This window comes from Diabrotica virgifera, chromosome 7 (genome assembly GCF_917563875.1).
Source record: "Diabrotica virgifera virgifera chromosome 7, PGI_DIABVI_V3a".
NCBI classification, from domain to species: domain Eukaryota; kingdom Metazoa; phylum Arthropoda; class Insecta; order Coleoptera; family Chrysomelidae; genus Diabrotica; species Diabrotica virgifera.
Genome location: NC_065449.1, coordinates 214,852,422 through 214,873,758, shown reverse-complemented (window position 1 = coordinate 214,873,758; position 21,337 = coordinate 214,852,422). Strand labels below are relative to the sequence as shown.

Genomic DNA, 21,337 nt, shown 5'->3' with positions numbered 1-21,337 from the left:
ATAGAGCCAAAATTACTTGTTCTAACGAAAATTTATTCTTGGAAAAAAAACAATTATTAACATCTGTTTTATTAAAAAATGATTATCCTTTATCGTTTATAAATAAGAATTGTCAAGATTGGATCGAATGGAACAGAACATTTTAGAACGGGATCCTATAGCATTCACATACGAGGAAATAATACGGGGAAAATGTCAGTACCACATATAAAAGGACTATCCAAGAAACTTAAAACAATAGGAAATAAATTCAACATTTCAACAATATTCAAAACAATAAACACGTTGAGATCTATTATATCTAAAACTAAACCTAACAGTGAACAAGACAGAACAAAGAATTGTATTTATAAATACCTTGTGAATGCGAACAATTTTATTTAGGTGAAACATCACGACCATTAAAAGTTAGAATAAGTGAACATCAGTCTTATATTAAAAATAGAGAACTTGATAGATCTCAAATATGTCAATACGCTTGGGATAGTGCACATAGAGTTCAGTGGAGAGATTCAAGTATAGTCCTGAAAGAAACAGATAGTAAAAAGAGATAAATCAAAGAAGCGGCTCTAATTATGCTAAATGAAACCAATTGTGTCGCAAATTCCTCGGTAGAATGCAGAAGGATGTGGTTACCCATACTAAAAGAGGAAGTCAATATATCGAGCTAGTACAGATTATATATTTTGGTATTATTTATACATATATCTATATATTATTAATATTATTTATAATTTAAAATAACACTTGTACATATTAAGGTCAGAATTTGGTATTAGTTTTGAGAGTAAACAAAAGTAAGACCTAATACTCACGATGTCCGGATAGTATCACGGTTTTCCGTCGTGGTTTACTATGGAATCTCTAACGCGAGAATTTTACTGTCACCGGTACATGTACATGTGGTTGTCTTTTTAAAGACAGATCACATGTTATGATTTTTTTTGTGATGGATATTCTTGAGTTGGGGTTGATTTCATGTAATCGAATGAACTATCTTTCAGTTAAGTCGTCCCAGGAACGCAACTCATAAATATTGGCAATATCATTTTAAAGTCTTCTACTTTAAAATATATATTATATGTTTGAATAGTCGATATAAATGAGTCAGATTAAATAAATTATTAGAAGAATTTCTTACTAAGCAACAACATTTTTGTTTAATTCATTAATATTTTTTGTATCTTGGCAACGGCATCATATTTGGACGTCGAAACGTTAATAAAATCATTTTTTTAGTAAAATTGTGGCTTACTTATTATCAAAACTAGTTAATTACAAAAGCTATAGACAACAACAAAGAGTCTAAAATAATAATAATGGGTGATTTTAACGCCAAAATTGGAAAAAAGATTGAAGACTGAAAACAAATTTGGAAATTTTGGATTCAACATAAGAAATACAAGAGGCGAAAAACTTATGGAATTCCTGGAACAAGAAAAGATGTATGCTAGGAACTCCTTTTGCAAAAAAAACCTAACAGAAAGTGGACATGGATCGCACCTAATGGAACTACCAAAAATGAAATAGACTATTTTCTCTCAAACAACAAAAGAATATTCGAAAACGTCACAACAATAAACAACGTAACAACTGGTAGTGACCACCGTGCAGTTAGACCTAAGACCTTTTTTCAGATCGGTTCAGATCTGAAAAAAAAATCAAGACCAATTGACGACATTAACGAAAATATAAATAAAAACCTTCTCGAAGCTGGACTACACATAGCAAAGAAAACAAGAACTAAAGGAAACAAAGTAAGCAACGGAACTAAATAGCTAATGAAGGACAGAAGAAAACTGCTAGCGAATAACAAACGCCATACTCAAGTATACGTGGAACTTTATATAGGAATAATGCAATATAAGGAATAAAGCAATTAGAAATCAAAATAGAACACGATATACAAAAATGGAAGAAGAACTTAATAGAACAAGTCATTGAAAACAACAGAGGCTTAAAATGTCTAAGACCAGCACTGGGTGTTCAAGAAATTACAAAAATTAAGGAAAACAATAATAAGAAAGGTATAGACAAAAATAAAATAACCAAACTATGTAGGCTAAAACTTCTACAAAACCTTGTACAGCTCGCAAAACCAGCTTAATGAGTCCACAAAGGACAACGTCAAAAGGAAAATAAAAAAAGAATGTGTGTGTACTTTTTACGCACGTAAGAAGTTATTCTTCTATTAGGTATATAATTTTAACGAAGTAAATATATTTAACAGGTTATTTGTATTCTATTTAAATATTAAACTAACTTTCTTATCTACCACTTTCAAAAAAATTTTGTTAAAACAACCAAAAATAAAAAAAAAAATGAATCGTCCAGGATTGAAACCCGGGACCTTTCGATCTCTGACCGAACGCTCAACAACTAGACCACCGAATCTCCTGTAATTGACGCGTAAGTTTCGGATATAATTACACAACACGGTGACAAATAGATTGAGTGGTATCGTGATAAAAATGTTATACCTACATATTTTATTATCTTACTACAGAAGAAGAGAAATTCAAAGACACAAAAATTATAATAAATAATACATTTACTAAAAACACTAATATATTCTTTTAATGACTTATTTGCGCTGATACAGATACTATATTGAAAGATTAGAAACGAACTACATATTGTCTGTGTGCGCATGCGGGCAGATTTATGAAAAATTTTACTCTAAATCGCGTCTAAAGAAGAATAACTTCAAAAACGTGAGATCAGAGGTACAAATAATTTAAGGGATTCGAAATAGAAAGAGCTTTAAAAGAGCTAAAAAATAATAAAGCTCCAGGACACGACGGCATTATTGCCGAGTTCCTGAAAACAAACAAGACAGTAACAATCCCTATACTAACACAGTATAGCTCTTCAAATATAGGGTAAAAAGGGCTATTTTTGGCCCTTTCGTGGGCATATCCTAAGTTCAGAGTCAGCTAGAGGACTAAAAAATATATGCATATTGGCTAATTTTTTAATGTCCAATAATATAATAGTGGGAGGAGATTCCTACAGGCAAAAGACCACTAGGGCGTCCCAGAATTCGATGGAAAGATAACATCCAAGCAGATCTCTGGAAAATAAACATTCCATTTGACCCTAGGTTGATCGAACAAATTGGAAAAAAGTTGTACAGTCAGCCAAGACCCAGCCAGGGTTGTAGCGCTACGTGATGATAGCTGCTAGCTACAATACAGTCGGAAAAATGAAAGAATACCTATGAAGGAACATATAAAACATGCTGTATTTTCCTGTCACCGTGTCACAAAGAAAATTGTCCAGTGCAAGTACATGTAACAATAATTATTACATGTACTTGCGCTGGTCAATGTTTTGTGTGACACAATGACAAGAAAATACAGCGTGTTTTATATGTTCGTTCATGGGTATTCTTTCATTTTTCCTACAGCATGTAATTGTAAATCGATTGTATGTCGTCAGCAAAAGCGGGGGATCATGGGGAGGATTGCTAAAACATTTGCATAATTTTTCTTATCGTAAATTTCAAAACATAAACCATAACAATACTGAATAGGTATAAATAGATTCCAACAACAATCTAACTTTGATTGATATTAGTTTTGATTTACTTCGTAAACCTTTGCTTGTGATTAATTAATTTAATTTAATTTTGGTGACTCACAATGAAGATTATTTATATCCTGGTAAGTTATCCTGCCAAATTTTAATTAAGTTATAATCAATTGTATATTTTTTACGACAAACAAACAAAGAAGAGGAAATATAAATTCACGTACGTGTAAACGTGTGTGTGTATGCATTACATTAACATTCATTGCAGTTTGAACTCAAAATAAAAGATTCTTTTACTTTTACTTTTTTGTTATTTTGATCAATGTGATTCAGTGACCAGAATGATTGACATATTTACAATAAATGTTACTACAGTGGAACTTCGATAAGTCGGCCTCCGATAACCGGGAACTCCGGCTAACCCGGACCGATTTTCATCAGGCAAAACAAACATTTTTTCACTTTGACTGAGTTTTATCCCAAGAAGTAAACAGTACTGTATACAACTGTAGTTAATTTAGATGTACTGTGCATAGTGCATATGTATTTCATGTTTTTGCGATTATAGTGAGTATTTGTTTATTATTTATATGTATTTTATTAATTTTTACCATATTCTTTGGCTAACCCGGATTTTCGATAACCCAGATCGGCCGCGGTCCCGATTAATCCGACTTATCGACGTTCTACTGTATATACAAGTGATTATAAAAATACAGTGTTAACAAAAACCAAACGTTAACCTTTTATAAACCAAAGGAAATTCTTCACCGAATGAAAGATCATTTCATCTTGAACACATCGGACTAATAATTATCTAGTCATTAATAAATGTTGGTGTCCAACGCTTAACTTACTTTTAACAATCTCCTTTTTCCTTGTGAAACAATTCAATTTGGTACCTTTAATATTATTGTGTTGAATCTCATGTAACCTGATGTAGATGTTCTTGCCAACTGTCCCCAATTAAAATTTTAAAGTATATTATTAGGTATAGCATATTTTCCCATTCGATCCAATTCTTTAAGATTGCTGCCAGTTTATTACATTGATTTTTCTGGCACCTCTATACACAGCAGAGAAGAATATTAGACAAGGAGATGGTATCATCTTACATAATACCCCTCTCCAAGTGAAATGTGTTTGTGTCGCCATAGTACATTCTACTGCAGCTGTTGCGCTATAATATAATATATTTCGAAGAAGAGTTGGGTACCCAGGATCAATACTGCACTCTATAAGCGATCTTAACATGGAGTTATTGGACTAAGTCAAATTCTTTCTTAATGTATGTAAATGCTAATATAATAATAATGTACAAGAATAATGTAAATGCTAATAATCTCACTTGTAGGAGGTCGTTCGTCAGAATTTCATTTATCTCAAATATCAATATTTGATATTCGACACCAGAGATATATAGAGAGGTTCAAAATTATGGAATAAATTCACTTTTTTGAGAATGTGCCACTTTGGAAAAAAACCCGAGACAAGTAGATTTTAATTTTTAAATTATGATTTTTTTGGCATTAATATCATACTGATGATTTTTAAAATATATGATGATTTTTTAAATGAGAATAGGGGTCGTGTGTTAGCTCAGTTGAAAGGTTATTCAATTCTCTATTCATTTTTATTCAATTATAGCCCTGTTATTGCATATCTGATCATAATTTTTAATTTCAAACAATTTTTCAGGATATGAATTTTAAACATTGAGAAAAATAAAGATATTTCACTCTTGAGCGAAATTCATATTTTTTGATATATCTCATATTATAATGATAAAACTTGATATCTTATGGATGAATCTTAAGTTTTAGACCATGCAAAACTTTTTATTAAGAATAACTTGTTATCGTAAAATTAATCTTAAGTAGACACGTTGTATCAACGTATATAGGTACGTGAGCGCCTCGTATATAATTTTAAACATGTTAAACATTTTTTTGTATGTAAAACATATAATTTCGTTATCTCTGGTTGTAAAGGAAATGAGTAACTAGTTTCTTACGAAATCATATGAAAATTAGGGAAATTTTAATTTTGTTGTCAGAAAACAAATTAGATTAGCTTAATCGGTTGTAAATTTCCAGTTAAATTGATTCAAAATACTTTAATTTACTTTGAATGAACATTCATTAAATTAAAGACTTTAGAGAACATTATTTGTTTTTTCTTATTTACTGTCTAATTTGTCCAGTCACACGCCCTTTCAGGGTTTAATTTTTCTTTGTATTTATATTGTTATTATTTTTTGGAACTTTAGCTAGTTTTTTATTTTCGCCGTAAGGTTATTGTCGTCTGTAAAGGCAAGTAAAGGTAACGAAAATAATAAAAAATTAGGACGATAAATGATTGGATTAGGACGATGAAAGACATTTCTAGAAAGACAAAAGTATATCAGTTAATTGTCAGTTAATACTCAGATATATTAAGTGTAATACAGTCGAACCCGCTTATTGGAATAGCCTTCGTGCCAATCAAAAGAATTCCTATAACCGGATTATTCTAATAACCGATCATTGGTCGCTACTGGAAATGTTTCAGGACCTCAAAATTTTATTCCTTAAACCGGGATATTCCTTTAAGAGGTGTTCTAATAAGCGGGTTTGACTGTATAAGCAATGTAAATAAACCAAATTTTGTTTAAGCTTAAATTTAACTAATGTTTTACAATTCAGAAAGCTTAAAATAATAAGTTACAGGTTATTAGTTAAATAAAGAGTGACGACGTAAAGGTTTGCATTAATTAAATTTTTCGTGAATGTGCGATTTTGGAAATAAATCCCAAAACAGGTCGATTTTTATTTTTAAATTATGATTTTTTGGCATATATATCATACTAGTAACATCATCGTTCTAGGCGTGATGACGTAATCGATGATCTTTTTAAATGAGAATAGGGGTCGTGTTATAGCTCATTTGAAAAGATATTAAATTCTCTATTCAGTAATATAAAAAATAATATAAGTAGGGTCTCAAAAAAATGTCTTCTTCTTTTCTTTTTGTGTAGACATGACTGTCTGTTTTTCAATCTGCCTCCAGTAAGTTGTCATTTTATCTTTTTCGTGGTCTTCCCACTGATCGTCTTCCTATTGCGAAAGAATGTATGTAATATGTATATTTAATTATTTTATTATTATTTTATGGGAGAGATTGAATATTAGAGGAGACAAAATAGAGCCTTGCCTCCCTCCACGCACGATATCTATAATTGGCCCTTTGACAACAAGCCAAATAAAGAGTGAGACATGTATCACGACGATTTTTCTTCTTGTCCTTCTTTCGCCTATTTTTGGACATAGGGTTCTCCCAACCCCCTCAATCGATCTCTATCCTAAGCAGTGCAGTCACTGAAGGTGGATGAGCTATTACCTCCGATTTCGTTGAATCTCCATCGATTTGCATGAAAATTGGTGAGTGGTTAGACGATATCTCAAGGAACAAAGGTGACATGGTATCAGTTTGCTTTTCTACCCTGGGGGTGGATGCCACCCTACTCGGGGAGACAATTATTTTATTAAAAATAATCCCACAATTCGATAGAGAGACTAACTCTAAGCAAAATTTGTTAAATAAAGTTATTGAAACAATTCAAAACTTTTTGAGTTATTAAAGATTAAAGATTTTAATTTTTCGTGAGAAAAATGGATCTTTTTAACCGATTTTTTAAAAATAACTCAAAAATTATAAGGTTTTACAAAAAAGGTATTATTTCCAAAATTGAAGCTAATAAGAAACTAAATAAATTCCTTACCCAAAAACCTTTTAATGTTAACTAAAAGTGAATTATAGGTAATTGGATGTATATTTCTTTCGGCAATTACTCAAATCGAAGTATTCAAGCTTAAATAAGGGGAAATGATGCATTTTATAACATGAACTCATTAAACACTTGTCAAAGTATTTAAAAATATCTATCAAATGATCCCCCAAACAAGTTGATAGCATTAAAATTTATTCTCCAAAAATTTTTCAAAAGTATCTTTTAAAAATTTTCCAAAAAATGTTATTGTTTTTTTTAAATAACTCCATTAATTTTGAGATATCAGATTCACCTAAAAATCATTTGAAAGCTAAAACTAAGGGCTTTTAAACCACGTTGAAACTGATCTTTGAAACCCCTTACCTTTTTAAAAATAAAAGGTTAAATGGCCCAGGTTACATGGTTCTCGCAGCAAAATTTAAGATTTAAACGTTTCTATCTCGGTTATTTTGTACGCTACAGAAATAGTAGACAAGGTAAAATAGTTGATACAGAAAAAACTAAAATTTGATCATATATCATTTTTTTCTTATATGAAGTAATTTTGTAGTTATTATTAAAAGAAAATGAAAACTACGATCATTTGAAAAATTCTGATTTTTTTAAATTATACCTTTTTTTCAAAAATATGCATTCTAAACCCGTCAAAATTGTTGAAATCATTACTTATGCTAATATAAAGAAATGCTGGTAAGGATTTCTATAAATTTTAATATTTGTGGAAATGGCGTATGTTTTATTTTTCACTGTTTTCAAAAATCGGGTTCTCTTATTTTCATAATAATTTGCTTAACTTTGATGCTATTAACTTCTTCTGGAGCTCATTTGATAGGTATTCCGAAGTACTTGGACAAGTTTTTAGTAGGTATGTTTTATAAAATGCATCGTCGAAAAAAATATACCTTCAATTACCCATAACTCACTTTGCATTAACATTAGTGTAGTTCTTTAAATGAGGATTGTATTCAATTTGTTATTATCTTTAATTTTTGTAAAAATAACTTTTTTGCAAAAGCTTATAGTTTTTGAGTTATACGTGAATAATAGTTTTAAAACATGCATTTTTTTTACGAAAAAATAAAATTTTTGATCTTTAATAACTTAAAAATATTGATTTATATTAATAAGTTTATATAACAAATTTTACTTAGAATTTGTCCCTCTATCGATTTATTTTATTATTTTTAATGAAATAATTTTCACCCCCGAGAAGGGGTGGCATCCACTCCCAGGGTAAAAGCGCAAGTTGGCATCATGTCGCCTTTGTTCCTTGAGGTATCCTCTAACTACTCACCAATTTTCATGAAAATCGATGGAAGTTCAACGAAATCGGAGGTGAAAACCTTCAGTGACTGCACTAAAGCAACATACCTACTTCCAAATTGTCCCGATTATATTTTTGATGTCATCTATTCATCTCATTTCGTCAAAGGAATGCCACCAATGATATAGAAAGAGAACTTAGAGAACAATTTAAAATCTATTGGAGTTAGAGCATGGAGAAGAGTTGTCAGAGACAGGAGTGAATGGAGGATTGTTCTGAAGAAAACTTTGGCTCATAACGAGCTGTGATGCCACTTATATAAACAAAATCATTTTTTTGATCATTTATGACCAAATTCTAATAACACCATACGCTAATATTTAGAAAAGTATTTTTAAGTTATTTTTACTAATTATTTTTGCTATTCATTTGTGTTGCTGTACATACAGTCAAATACATTTTCCTTTTAATTACATTTTACAAACTACAAAAATGTCCATGATTCTTTAAATCCCATTTTGTAAATCTATTATTAATTGCATCCATTCATTTCCCCAGTATCTTTAATGTGGTAGATTAATACATTAATATAGACGTAGTTTTTTAAACTGGTAGCAGACAGTGATCAGTTCATTATTATTTTGTGATTCTTTGTGAAATGCTGACGGTAAGTACTTTTTATTATATATCTAACAATATAGGGTAAGAACACAACAAGTGGGTCGCGGTGGAGGTGGAGATGGAGGTCGCGGTCGATGTCGATATCCATGTAAAACAAACACATTCTAGTGAATGGAAGAGAACAGAGTAGGTAAGTCGCGGTGGTGTTTAGCGTTTACATCGATGTTTTTGAAAATAAAATGAGTTTGTTTTACATGAATGTCTACTGCGCGGCCTACAAGGATGCTTCCCTGTGATTGGTCCGTTGTCATTACCTGCGCTATCTGAGTTGATACTTTTTATATAATCCCTTTTTTGTATTCAGTTCATTTTTGAATTTCTAAAGTTATTAAATTCAGTAAATTTTTGAAATATGAAGGAGGAGCTGATTATTTACAGCTGACATTTCATCACTATCATCACTTGACTGACACAACATCGCAAAAGCACAGTCTTTTTGTCATTCAAATTGCATTAAACTACTTCACTTGATAGTGGTTCTAGCTCGACTGACAGCGCAGGTGACCTCCTTGCTATGTGCTATCGACATATACCGCGACTTAACTAGTAGCATCCACCGCGACCAACACCTCCACCTCGACCCAATTTTTCTGTTCTTACCCTTAGAATTGCTACTAATTACTATTAAGTAACAAATGAGTTGTAGATAACACTCATATCCACAATGTTTTTCTTAATCATAGTCCACTTACTCACGGTTTTTTTTCCGAATTTTAAAAAACCGCTCGGATCGACATAAAATTTGGCATACACATAGCTAACATGTCAAAGAAAAAAATTGATAGTGTGCCGATGTGTGCTTTTGCCCTGGGAGTGCGTGCCATCCCTTCTCAGGGGTGAAAAAATATACTTTTAAAATCCGGAATTGGATAAAATGACTAATACTAAGCAACTTTTGTTGTATAGCTGTTTTACACTGTCAATACTTTTCGAGTTATTTGCGAGTGAATGTGTTCATTTTTCGATTAAAAAAATAGTTATTTATGAAACAGTTCGTGAAGTATGCTTTTTGCGAACGCACGCGATATTTAGAGCACGAGCGACAGCGGAGCGAGTGCTACACATCGTGTAAGTTCGCAAAAAGTACTTCACGCACAGTTTCATGCACTATTTTATCTACTCTACCATAAACAAATAAAAAACTGTAACTCTTCGTCACTGGGATTCATTTCTATACTACTATACCGGGCAGTATCGTCGCCCCCGCTAGCGAAACTATTCCGATTCGATTTTTTTGCACAAACTTACTCAAAAAATAGGTCCTTATAACATATCCACAGGGTGCCGGGAGGTGCCGTGGTCAAAAAATTGTTTAAACATTTTTTTTAAACAAATTCACAAAAATAATTTTTTCATTTCGAAAAATATTTTTTTAGATAATTTGGGTCTTTTTGAGCAAAAAAGGTTTCTTATTATTTTTCTTTAAAATTGATTCTTATCGAGTTATATACAATTAAAAATTTGAAAAATGCGAAAATGGCCATTTTTAATGCTTAATAACTCGATTAAAAATTATTATTATGAAATTAAAAAGTGACCGAATCAAGTTTCAAACCCCTTCTTCAAGGTCCTGGAGAGATTTTTGTCATTATTTTATTACAAAGCTGCTATTTTTTATTATTAACAATTAAGAGGAAACAGTAGCGATCAACAGGTAGCAAAAACGCGTTCCAAGATTGCGGCTGTAATTTTGAATATTTTTCGAGATATTTGGCACACGTATTCGTAATATAATAAAGAACGGCGGTACAGAGCCCAATTTGAAAAATATATTAATATGTGGAAATTACTCTGTAATTAAATACAATATTAAAAAAACGAGCCTGTGCCGCCATTAAGAAGAACAAAAAAATACACTTTCTTCAAATAACCTTTTTTATCCGATGCCTAGATTTTGTGTCATTTTGGAACTACTAAAAATTTTTATTTCATTATTTCATTTTTAATCATTTTTACTTCAATTACTTCAAGTGTTACTATAGGCTCTGAGCTTGGCTGGTGGCGCTCCTGGCGGATTACTAATTCAACTTTCACCGGTAATTTTTAAATTTATTATTTGTTATCGCTTAATATTTACAACGCAAAAAATTAATTAAATTGTACTCGATTTTTTTTTAAATTTTGCTAATGATTTTGACGTTCTATTAATAAAATATGAATTTCTTACTTCGGATAGTTTCAAAATTATCGTGTAGATGGCGCTAAGATTACCGTTTATTTCAATCAACGATATTACGGAACATTAAAACAACTTAAATTCAGTATTTAAAACGTAAGTATATGTAAAAATATATACCACAGCTTTGACCAACTAATATTTTTTATAATTAATGTTTTTACTTTTAATTTTAAATTAATCACTTTGACATTTATGTCAAATTTCCGGTAAACGTTTACAGACTTGCCACTACTGGCGCTCGCGAATTTGTAAATATCCCCTCTACGTACGAGCTCACAGCGTATAATGGCAGTTGTTTTCACAAACTAAAATCTTACACATAATATGACATAGAGGAGATAAACACATTTTTTAGACGGTTTTTCGCAAAAAACTCAAAAAGTAAGTATTTTATGAAAAAAAAAACGTAAAAAAAATATAGGCTATCAAAAAGTGAAAAAAACGGTGTATGTATGAGGTATCTAATAAAATTTGGCATTTTTGCAAAATCAAAAAAGTTACCTTAAAACCAAATATCGTCACAAATTAACCTAATATATGCACTTTGAACGGATGAAATTTACAGATTATAATAAATAATACATAAGTAAAGCAACTTGTAAAGCGGTAACAATCAGTTTCATTTGAGATGCTAATTAGGGGGTGATTTTCGCGATTTTTTTACCAAAAAAAAATGACCAACTTTATTTTGAGCGTAACTTGCTTAATTTTGATGCTAGAAAGTCTTTTAAAAAACAATATCACTTAATAAAAAAAATGTTAGGATATAAAGGCTCAACAAGTTCACTTTAAAAAAAAAGTTATAATGAGTTTTCCCCAAAAAGTGCTTAATTCTTTGGATATTTCACGTTGAAATATTCGAATTGGAATTTGACTAATATGAACCTATTTTTCATTAGTTACAACTCTGCTTCTACTTGGTCTAGAGACCTCAAGCATACACCATTTTTTTCACTTTTTGATTATCTATATTTTTGCTCAGAATTTTTTTCGATAAAATAAATATAAATAAATAAATTTGAGTTATTTGCGAAAACCCTTCTAAATGCATGGAGTTTTTGTTGAAAAATAAACCTATACACTCGCAAATAACTCGAAAAGTATTGACTTAGTTAAAGAAACGCTACGCAATAAAAGTTTCTTAAAATTAGTCAGTCTATCCACTTCCGGGCTTATTTTGAACGTATATTTTTTCACCCCCTCCCCCCAGAAGGTGTGAAATTCACTCCCAGGGCAAAAACATACATCAAACATACAACTAAACAATATCATTTTTGTTTGACATGTTACTAATCGTTATGCCAAATTGCATGTCAATCCAAGCGGGTCTTGTTTGGAGCAAAAGCCGTGAGTAAATAAACTATTATGTACGTGCTGTTAAGTCACAAAGAAGGTGTACCTAGATAATACTGCTATCCACAATGTTTTTCTTAATCATAACACGTAGGTTTATTATCACAATTCAAAGGAAATAATTTAGAAAACCACAAACAGGTTTGTTATCGTTATATTTCCGTAATTAAATAATTGTTAATAATGTGTATAAGCTAATCTTAAAATTTACGTTATTACTGGAGTTAAATTTCTAAAAGTGTACAATTTTATTTTTCTTATTTATTCAGTTTTCTCAATTTTATATTAAGTTTACAAACCAATTCAAGTATCGCACCTTTCTTAATTGAATAGTTCAATGTCATCATTATTATACTTCAATTTGTCTTAATAGGTACATAATAATACAGACATAATAATATGTTACCTAATCGTCTGTCACTATGTACCTACCTTTGTCCAAAGACCTTTTCCTGGTGGTGTCAATGTGTACTTATGTATTTCTCTGTATTTAAAATACATATTCAAGATAGACTGTCTGTTCTGTTCGCATCCATTAGTCTTTGGCGATTATCATTCAAAGTAGGTATCTTCTTCAAATTTTCCAACCACCGCACAATGTGTCATTTTTTTTCCTTATTTTGAATTGAAGTCACCGCATAAGTTAATATCTCTTTTAGTACTACAGCTCGTTTTTATTTCTACATTTAGGTGTCCAAAGAAAGTTTCTTTGTTGTGAACCAATTCATCAACATTTACACTGTATATTCCAATGAACCAATTGTGAATCCCTTTGTTAATAGCTTAATTTTTATTATTCCGTCACTGATTGGTTCTTAAGCTTAAGTGATTGTGCATTTTCTAAAGGTTTTGTGTATGATTTTCTTTTTGCTTTTGATTTGGTTTTTAGCAATATTTTTTACAGTGAACAGGGGGCTTTATATATTCAAAAAAGATTAAATCCATGAATATTATAATATAACTATAGTACACACAGGTGCAAAAGTTATGCATCACCTAAAATTATGCTCAGTTTGATAGTTGATTTTTTTGTGAACAGTTTAAAGGATTCCGCTAATTATTTTATTATTTTAGATTTTTCTTGTAAATTCTTGTAAATCTAAAAATTGCCTAAAGTGTTCTGTGATAGCAAACTCATAAATCATAGAAACTGCACAAGGTACCATCTGTCAATTGCCAATTGACTTTTCTTTAAATGTTCTGACTGGATAATTTTCCTATAATGTTTACATTTTAATAAAAGGATTTTTTCCTTTCAATTACACAATTGGCCCTTTATATGTAGTTATTTTACATCGTGATATATGTGTTTTTTGTCTTTTTTTCGTCTGTGCAGTCAAGTACCAACTTTGTTTTTTGTTATATATTTTTTGTAATTTTTTTGGCATTATACAAAAATAACTCATTTGGATCTCACACACATACACCTTAATAAGTGAGATGCAATTTAGAACACCTAGGAAACTAAGGGCCGGTTGTTCGAACGCTAATCAAGAAGTTGATTATAATTAAGTCCCCTTAACAACCATCAAATAACAGCACCCCTTATTCGTACGTCAATCAGTTGATTGTAATCAATTATGTTAATTATCATTATGATTATTAACATAACTGATTGATTAATTAATTATTCATTTGATGAAAGGGTTGCCAATGCGAGTCTATTATACCACTGGATAAGGAAATGAGTCAATACTCGCAATCTTATAGTTTGTATGTTATTTATTAGTTGTTACAATTGTTACAATTATGGGGCAACCGGTTTCGAAGCTTACATTTTATGCTTCATCTTCAGGCCTAGTACATATAGCCTTCACATATACAAACTACTAGCTAAAATAGCGCTAACTTCGCTAATATAACCTTAGTTAGCGAAAGTATACTTGGGCCAATTTTAAAAAACTAGATGCTCGAGATCTGCCTTTTATTCCTATAGATTTCATTAATGATTGTCCATATAGTAACTGGAGAAACCTTAGCACAAAATACGAAGATTAAACCTAAAACATTAAATAAAATGTGGTTCCTTACTGAGTTACAGGGTGTTTTATCTAAAAATTTAAAAATTATTTTTGCTCAGCATTTTAAAACCATTCGACGTATCCTTTTCATACTTGGCAGGAGGTGTAGGTACTGTACAAACTACTAAATTATGTTAAACAAAGGTGTATGGCTATTACCATAGGAGTACGACGGGGGAAAGTGAATGGTTGACCCTTTCCAAATTTTACGCCACTGGCGAAATTGCTATTTTAGTTAAATTTTTGGATTCTCCAATACTTTCTATGAAAATAATATACTTTTCATTCGTAACGATAAAGTCATTAGTTTTCGAGATATTTGAAGTTAAAAATGAAACGACACGGTTATTTTGATCAGTGTATTGTGTCGCTTTATTTTTAATTTCAAATATCTCGAAAACTAATAATTTTATCGTTACGAATGAAGAGCATATTATTTACATAAAAAGTATTGCAAAATCAAAAAATTGCACTAAAATAGCAATTTCGTCAGTGGCGTAGAAACCTTTATTTATCTTAATTTAGTAGGGTGTACAGTACCTATACTTTCTGCCAAGTATGATAAGGATACGCCAAATAGTTTTAAAGTACTGGGTACAAATAATTTTTAAATTTTAATCATATTATGAATCATATTTATCATAAATAATTATATATAATTCATATTTAACTTCAAATATCTCGAAAACTAATGACTTTACCGTTACCAATGAAGAATATATTATTTACGTAGAAAGTATTGTAGAATCTAAAAATGGCACTAAAATAGTAATTCCTCCAGTGGCGTAGAATTTGAGAAGGGACAACCATTCACCATCCCCTGTCGTAGCCTCTGGTAGTAGCTAGAAACGTTGGTTTATCATAATTAGTAGGGTGTCTAATAGTCGCATTTTCTACCAAGTATGAAAAGGATATGTCGAATACTTTTAAAATGCTGAGCAAAAATAGTTTTTAAATTTTTAGATAAAACACCCTGTAACTCACTAAGGAACCACATTTTATTAAAGTGTTTTAGGTTAAATCTTCGTATTTTGTGCTAAGGTTTCTACAGTTACTATATGGACAATTATTAATGAAACACCCTGTATATAGGAAATAATTTACTCATACTGTATGAAAAGACATGGGCCTCCTCACGTATCACATGTCGTCGGTTAAAATACATATTAAAGGGTAAAACCGTCTATTTTCTTCGTTATTAAAGATATCAGAGAATTTTAAAAAATAAAATGTTCACAAAATAGGAGACTACAACATAATTTCGATGTATACCGACCTTTGTACCATTTTCTCCCTACAGGGTGTCTCAAACTTTGTTTCAATTAAAACATATGCTTTCATTTTCTTTGTTTCTAAAGATATCAGGTACATTCACAAATCAAAATGTTCAAAACATACCACTACAATACTATTTCGATGTACACTTACACTTGTACCTGTTCCTCCCTACAGGGTGTCTCAAATAAGTTACTAGTACACTTTAGAAGACCAAAAATAGGCATTTTTTCAAGATTTTTTTCTCAGAACCTTTATTAAAATTGAACATAAAACTTTTTACATATTAAAATCTAACTCTTAGAGAATACAAAAAAATGTACAGTATTTGTCATGATCATCTTTCAGTGCGTCACAGTTTTTCGATTTCTTTCTAACGCATTAAATTGTATGTGACAGAAAAAAAGGCACGTCGGTGATTACATTTCGTCGGTGACATTTTTATAACATTTATTCTAGTTATTCTAGTTGTCGATAGATGGCGCCATATTAAAAAAATAATTTTTTTTAATTAGATAATAATATTAAAAATATAATCTGTATAATTTATAAGACCATACAAATCAAAGAAAATACCATTTTATAAATGCAAGAAACACTTTTGATTTGTTTTTATTCCAAATTGAAAATAAATGTGACAACTGTCAGATTTAACTAAAATGTCTTGTTAGAATAAATGTCATAAATGTGTATTATCACGGACTTACCCTTTTTCCTATCATTTGTTACGCACTGAAAAATGATCATGAGAAATACTGTATCATTTTTCATATATGCATGTACACTAATATTGTAAAGAGCGCCAAAGTCGAGGCCTCAAAAAAAAGTAGTTCCGATGGCGGACAGTTAATCTCTGGATTGGGATATCTGAAACAAAAAATGTCGTACAGTATTTGAAAAAGGAAGGTTTCTTAGGTGATAATTTACCACCGTTAGTGAAACATTCCGCAAAAAAATGAATTTACGAAAATTTGAAAAATTTTTGTGAAAAATCGCTTTTTTTTCTTCAGTTTTTCATGGTTAAAAAATATTTATTTTTTATTTTTTCGTCAAATGGTGGTAAATTGTCACGAAAGAAAGCTACCGTTTTCAAATGCAGTACGATTTTTTTGTTTCAGCCTGAGATTAACTGTCCGCCATCATTTTTCGAGGCCTCGACTTTTGCGCCCTCTACAATATTAATGTACGTGCATAAATGAAAAAAGATATATTTTTTTGTACTCTCTAAGAGTTAGATATTAATATGTAAAAAGTTCTATGTTCATTTTTAATAAAGGTTCTGAGAAAAAAAATCTTGAAAAAATGATTATTTTTGGTGTTTTAAAGTGTACTAGTACCTTAGCATAAGAAGAACAGTTAATATTTTCTCTCACCCAGTATAAAAACAATAAATAAGTTTGAGTTAACCTTTGCCCAAGTATGTAAATACCAAAGAAAAATCTAAAATAATAAAAAAAATAGCGGAATTCGTTAATCTGTTCAAACTACGTTTATTTTAGATCAATATAGCACAACTTTAAATTTACAAATATCACAATCTACGTATATTAGTTACTTAACAGCTCTTTGTGTATTTTTACTTAATAACCTTTTTTTGGTTCATATAAATATTTGTTTACTATTAATGTGAATAATAATTTATCAACTTTATCATTCTTAATTATTATTACAGAAATTCATTCTACTTGCGATAATTATCGCCTCCTCTAAAGCTCAACGAGGTCATTATGCAGGTAGTCCTCATCCAGTCCCAGATACAGCTTATAGATTTCGACCGACGAGTACTGGTAGCAGTAGTGTAAATACCAACCCCAATATAGCTAGTCCTAGCGGAAATCCTAATATCAACCCGGTTGTAGGCAATAGCAATCCTAACCTAAACAGCAGATTTAGTGAGAATTTTGGTCAAGGTCAATCCGACAACAGGTACTATTCCAATAATATGGAATCCTGGCTAGAAGATAACGGACCTTCCGAGTATGTAAACCAGAGACCGATCAATACGCAATATGGATTTGAAGGAAGAGATTTTCCTTATGAGGATAATCAGGATATTCGTGGAGGTAATTCACCAATAAGTTTTGGGGACAGTCGTTCTTTCCAAGTACTGAGGGGCGGTCAAAGAAAAAATTACATCTACAATCCAGAACTAGATGCCTGGTATCCACTCTGATTCTAATTTCATTATAATATTTTTCTAACAAATTGATCTGATTATACAGGGTGTAACAGGTCATAAATTAAACCACATATTCTGGGACCAAAAATAGTTCGAATGAACCTAACTTACCTTAGTACAAATATGCACACAAAAAAAGTTACAGGCCTTTGAAGTTACAAAATGAAAATCGATTTTTTCGAATATGTCGAAAACTATTAGAGATTTTTTGTTGAAAATGGACATGTGGCATTCTTACGGCAAGAATATCGTAAAGAAAAATTATAGTGAAATTTGTGCACCCCATAAAAATTTTATGGGGGTTTTGTTCCCTTAAACCCCCCCCCCCCCCCCCAAACTTTTGTGTCCGTTTCAAATAAATTATTATTCTGGTGCCATTAGTTAAATTAAATATTTTTAAAACTTTTTTGCTTCTTAGTATTTTTTCGATAAGGCAGTTTTTATCGAGTTGCGGCTTCTTTTTTAATATGTTTACATAAAAATTTTATGAGGGTTTTGTTCCTTTAAACCCCCCAAATGTTTGTATACGTTCCAATTAAACTATTACTGTGGTACCATTAGTTAAACACAGTGTTTTTAAAATTGTTTGCCTCTTTGTATTTTTTTTGATAAAGCATCTTTTATCGAGATGTGGCTTATTTTTAAATATGGTTCAAAATATACCTAAAAATGTAAATCATAAATAAATTTTCATATTATTACCCAGTCTCCATAATCGTACCATATACAAATATGTGGTGGATTTGACAAATATTCAAATATCTCGATAAAAACTGACTTTTGGAAAAAGTACTAAGAGACAAAAAAGTTTTTAAAAACTTGTGTTTAACTAATGGCGCTACAATAATAATTAAATTGAAACGTAAACAAAAGTTTGGGGGGGTTTAAAGGAAACAAACCCCCATAAAATTTTTATGGGGTGTCCAAATTTCATTATATTTTTTTCTTAAAATAATACTGCCATAACAATACCACATGTCCATTTTTATTAAAAAAAAATTAATAGTTTTCGATAAAAGCAAAATATTAACAAAAACAACTAAATTAAGGCTCTATGAAACGTTAATTAGACCGACATTAATGTATGGAGCAGAAGTGATGAAAATGACCAAGAGAGACGAAGAAAATTTGAGAAGAACTGAGAGAAAAATAATTCGGGCAATATTAGGACCAATACAAACAGCAGAGGGTGAATACAGGAGTCGAAGAAATATCGAAATAAATGAGGAATTGAAGGGGCAAGATATAGTCAGTAGAATAAAGAGACAAAGACTGAGATGGCTTGGGCATGTATGGAGAGCAGGAGAAGAAGCGATAATAAACGTAGTGACACAGTGGTCCCCGACCGGAAGGAGACAAAGAGGAAGACCGAGGTCCAAATGGCTGGAAGAGGTGAAGCGAGATCTAGAGGGCATGGGAATTAGAAATGCAGAAGATAGGGCAAGAGACAGAAGAAGCTGGAACCGGATATGTAATGCAGTTTAAAAAAGAGAAGAATGGAGGACTGATCCACCTCGAAAACATGGATCTAGAGAGCCTGTAAAGGCAGCGCTACCCCCACGGGGGTGTTTTAGCCACTATATATAATAGTTTTCGATATATTGGAAAAAATCTATTTTCCTTTTGTAACTTCAAAGGGCTGTAACTTTTTTTCCGTGCACATTTGTACTAAGGTAAGTTAGGTTCAATCGAACTATTTTTGGTCCCAGAATACGCGATTAAATTTATGACCTGTATTTTTGTTACACCCTGTATAAATGTTCCTAATAAAAACTGTTTTATAATGCGCCTATTTTCCAGTAGGATTATACTACCTAATACTACTATACTAAAGAACGTTTATTTATTACATTATAATTAGATTACATTATAATTTAAGACATTTTTATATTTATTATTAAATTTTACCAAGTAAATTTATATGTATATTCCAATGGCCATTACGAGTAGTTGTCGAGGCATTAAGCTAAATAAAAAAAATTAATAATATGTACTATATGTTATTTTTATATTTAAAAAAGTCCTACTTCTAGTCAGACAAATTTTCCTGTATGTACATACCAGTACCTGGTGCCCGGTATTCCTGTATCCAAGTGGTCTCCTAGAGTTTTATGGAAATTCGTTATCAAAATCATTGAAACTTGTTATCCTGAGGGTTTTGAGGTCGCTGAAAACGAATATTGCTTCGACTATGCTGTACGACCGGGGTGTTATATTAGTGTGCGTATAACATAATTTTAAATTAATTTGTAGAAATCGTTAAGCTATAAAGAAATAGCAAAATAAAATCTTTCATTAACTGACTGATTTAATGACCATTATTTTAATATTCTTCTTCTTTTAGTGCCGACTCCACTAATGAAGGTTGGCTATAACCATTGCGAATTCGTCTCTATCTTCTGCTGTTCTTAAAAGCGTCTGTGTGTTTAATCCGGTCCAGTCGCGAATGTTTTTTTTTTCAATCAGGATATAATTAATCGACTACCAGGACCGGTTTTTCCTTCTATTCTGCCCCTCATAATCAGCTGCAACAACTCGTACTAATCATTTTCAAGTATATGTCCCCAATATGCTGCCTTTCTCCTTTTAATAGGGTCAAAAGTTCTCTATCTCTTCCTATTCTGTACAACATCTTCTTCTTCTTCTACGGCACTACAGCCCAAATTGAGTATTGGCCTCCTTTATTTTTTGCCTCCACCCTTGCCTGTCTGTGGCTGCTCTTCTCCATACACGAAGTCCTAAAAGGGCTTGTGCGTCGCTGTTTACTGTGTCTTCCCAGCGCTTTCGTGGCTTCCCAACCGGTCTCTTTCCTTGCATTCTAGCATTCAGTGCTCGTTTTGGTAGCCTATCCTCTCCCATTCTTATCACATGTCCGGCCCATTGCAATCTTTGTAATCTAATGAAGTCTGACAGGGGCGTTTCCTTATAAAGTTGATAAAGCTCGTTGTTGTATCGACTTCTGAAGATTCCATTTTCCCTCACAGGTCCTAGTATTCTCCTAAGTACTTTCCTTTCGAATGTGTCGAGTTTGTTTTTGGATGTTTCTTTCAGCACCCAGACTTCACTGCCATAGCATGTTATT

General features: G+C 31.3%; 1 protein-coding gene across 1 annotated transcript; it reads left to right on the top strand.

The window, feature by feature from the left end:
* The first annotated feature begins 9,151 nt into the window (after window positions 1-9,151).
* Window positions 9,152-20,230, top strand: LOC114335622 (uncharacterized). Its single transcript, XM_028285884.2, has 2 exons — window positions 9,152-9,234; window positions 17,749-20,230. Exons 1-2 carry the CDS (start codon window positions 9,226-9,228, stop codon window positions 18,247-18,249), a joined length of 510 nt encoding a protein of 169 aa, XP_028141685.1. The 5' UTR covers window positions 9,152-9,225; the 3' UTR covers window positions 18,250-20,230.
* The last annotated feature ends 1,107 nt before the right edge of the window (window positions 20,231-21,337 follow it).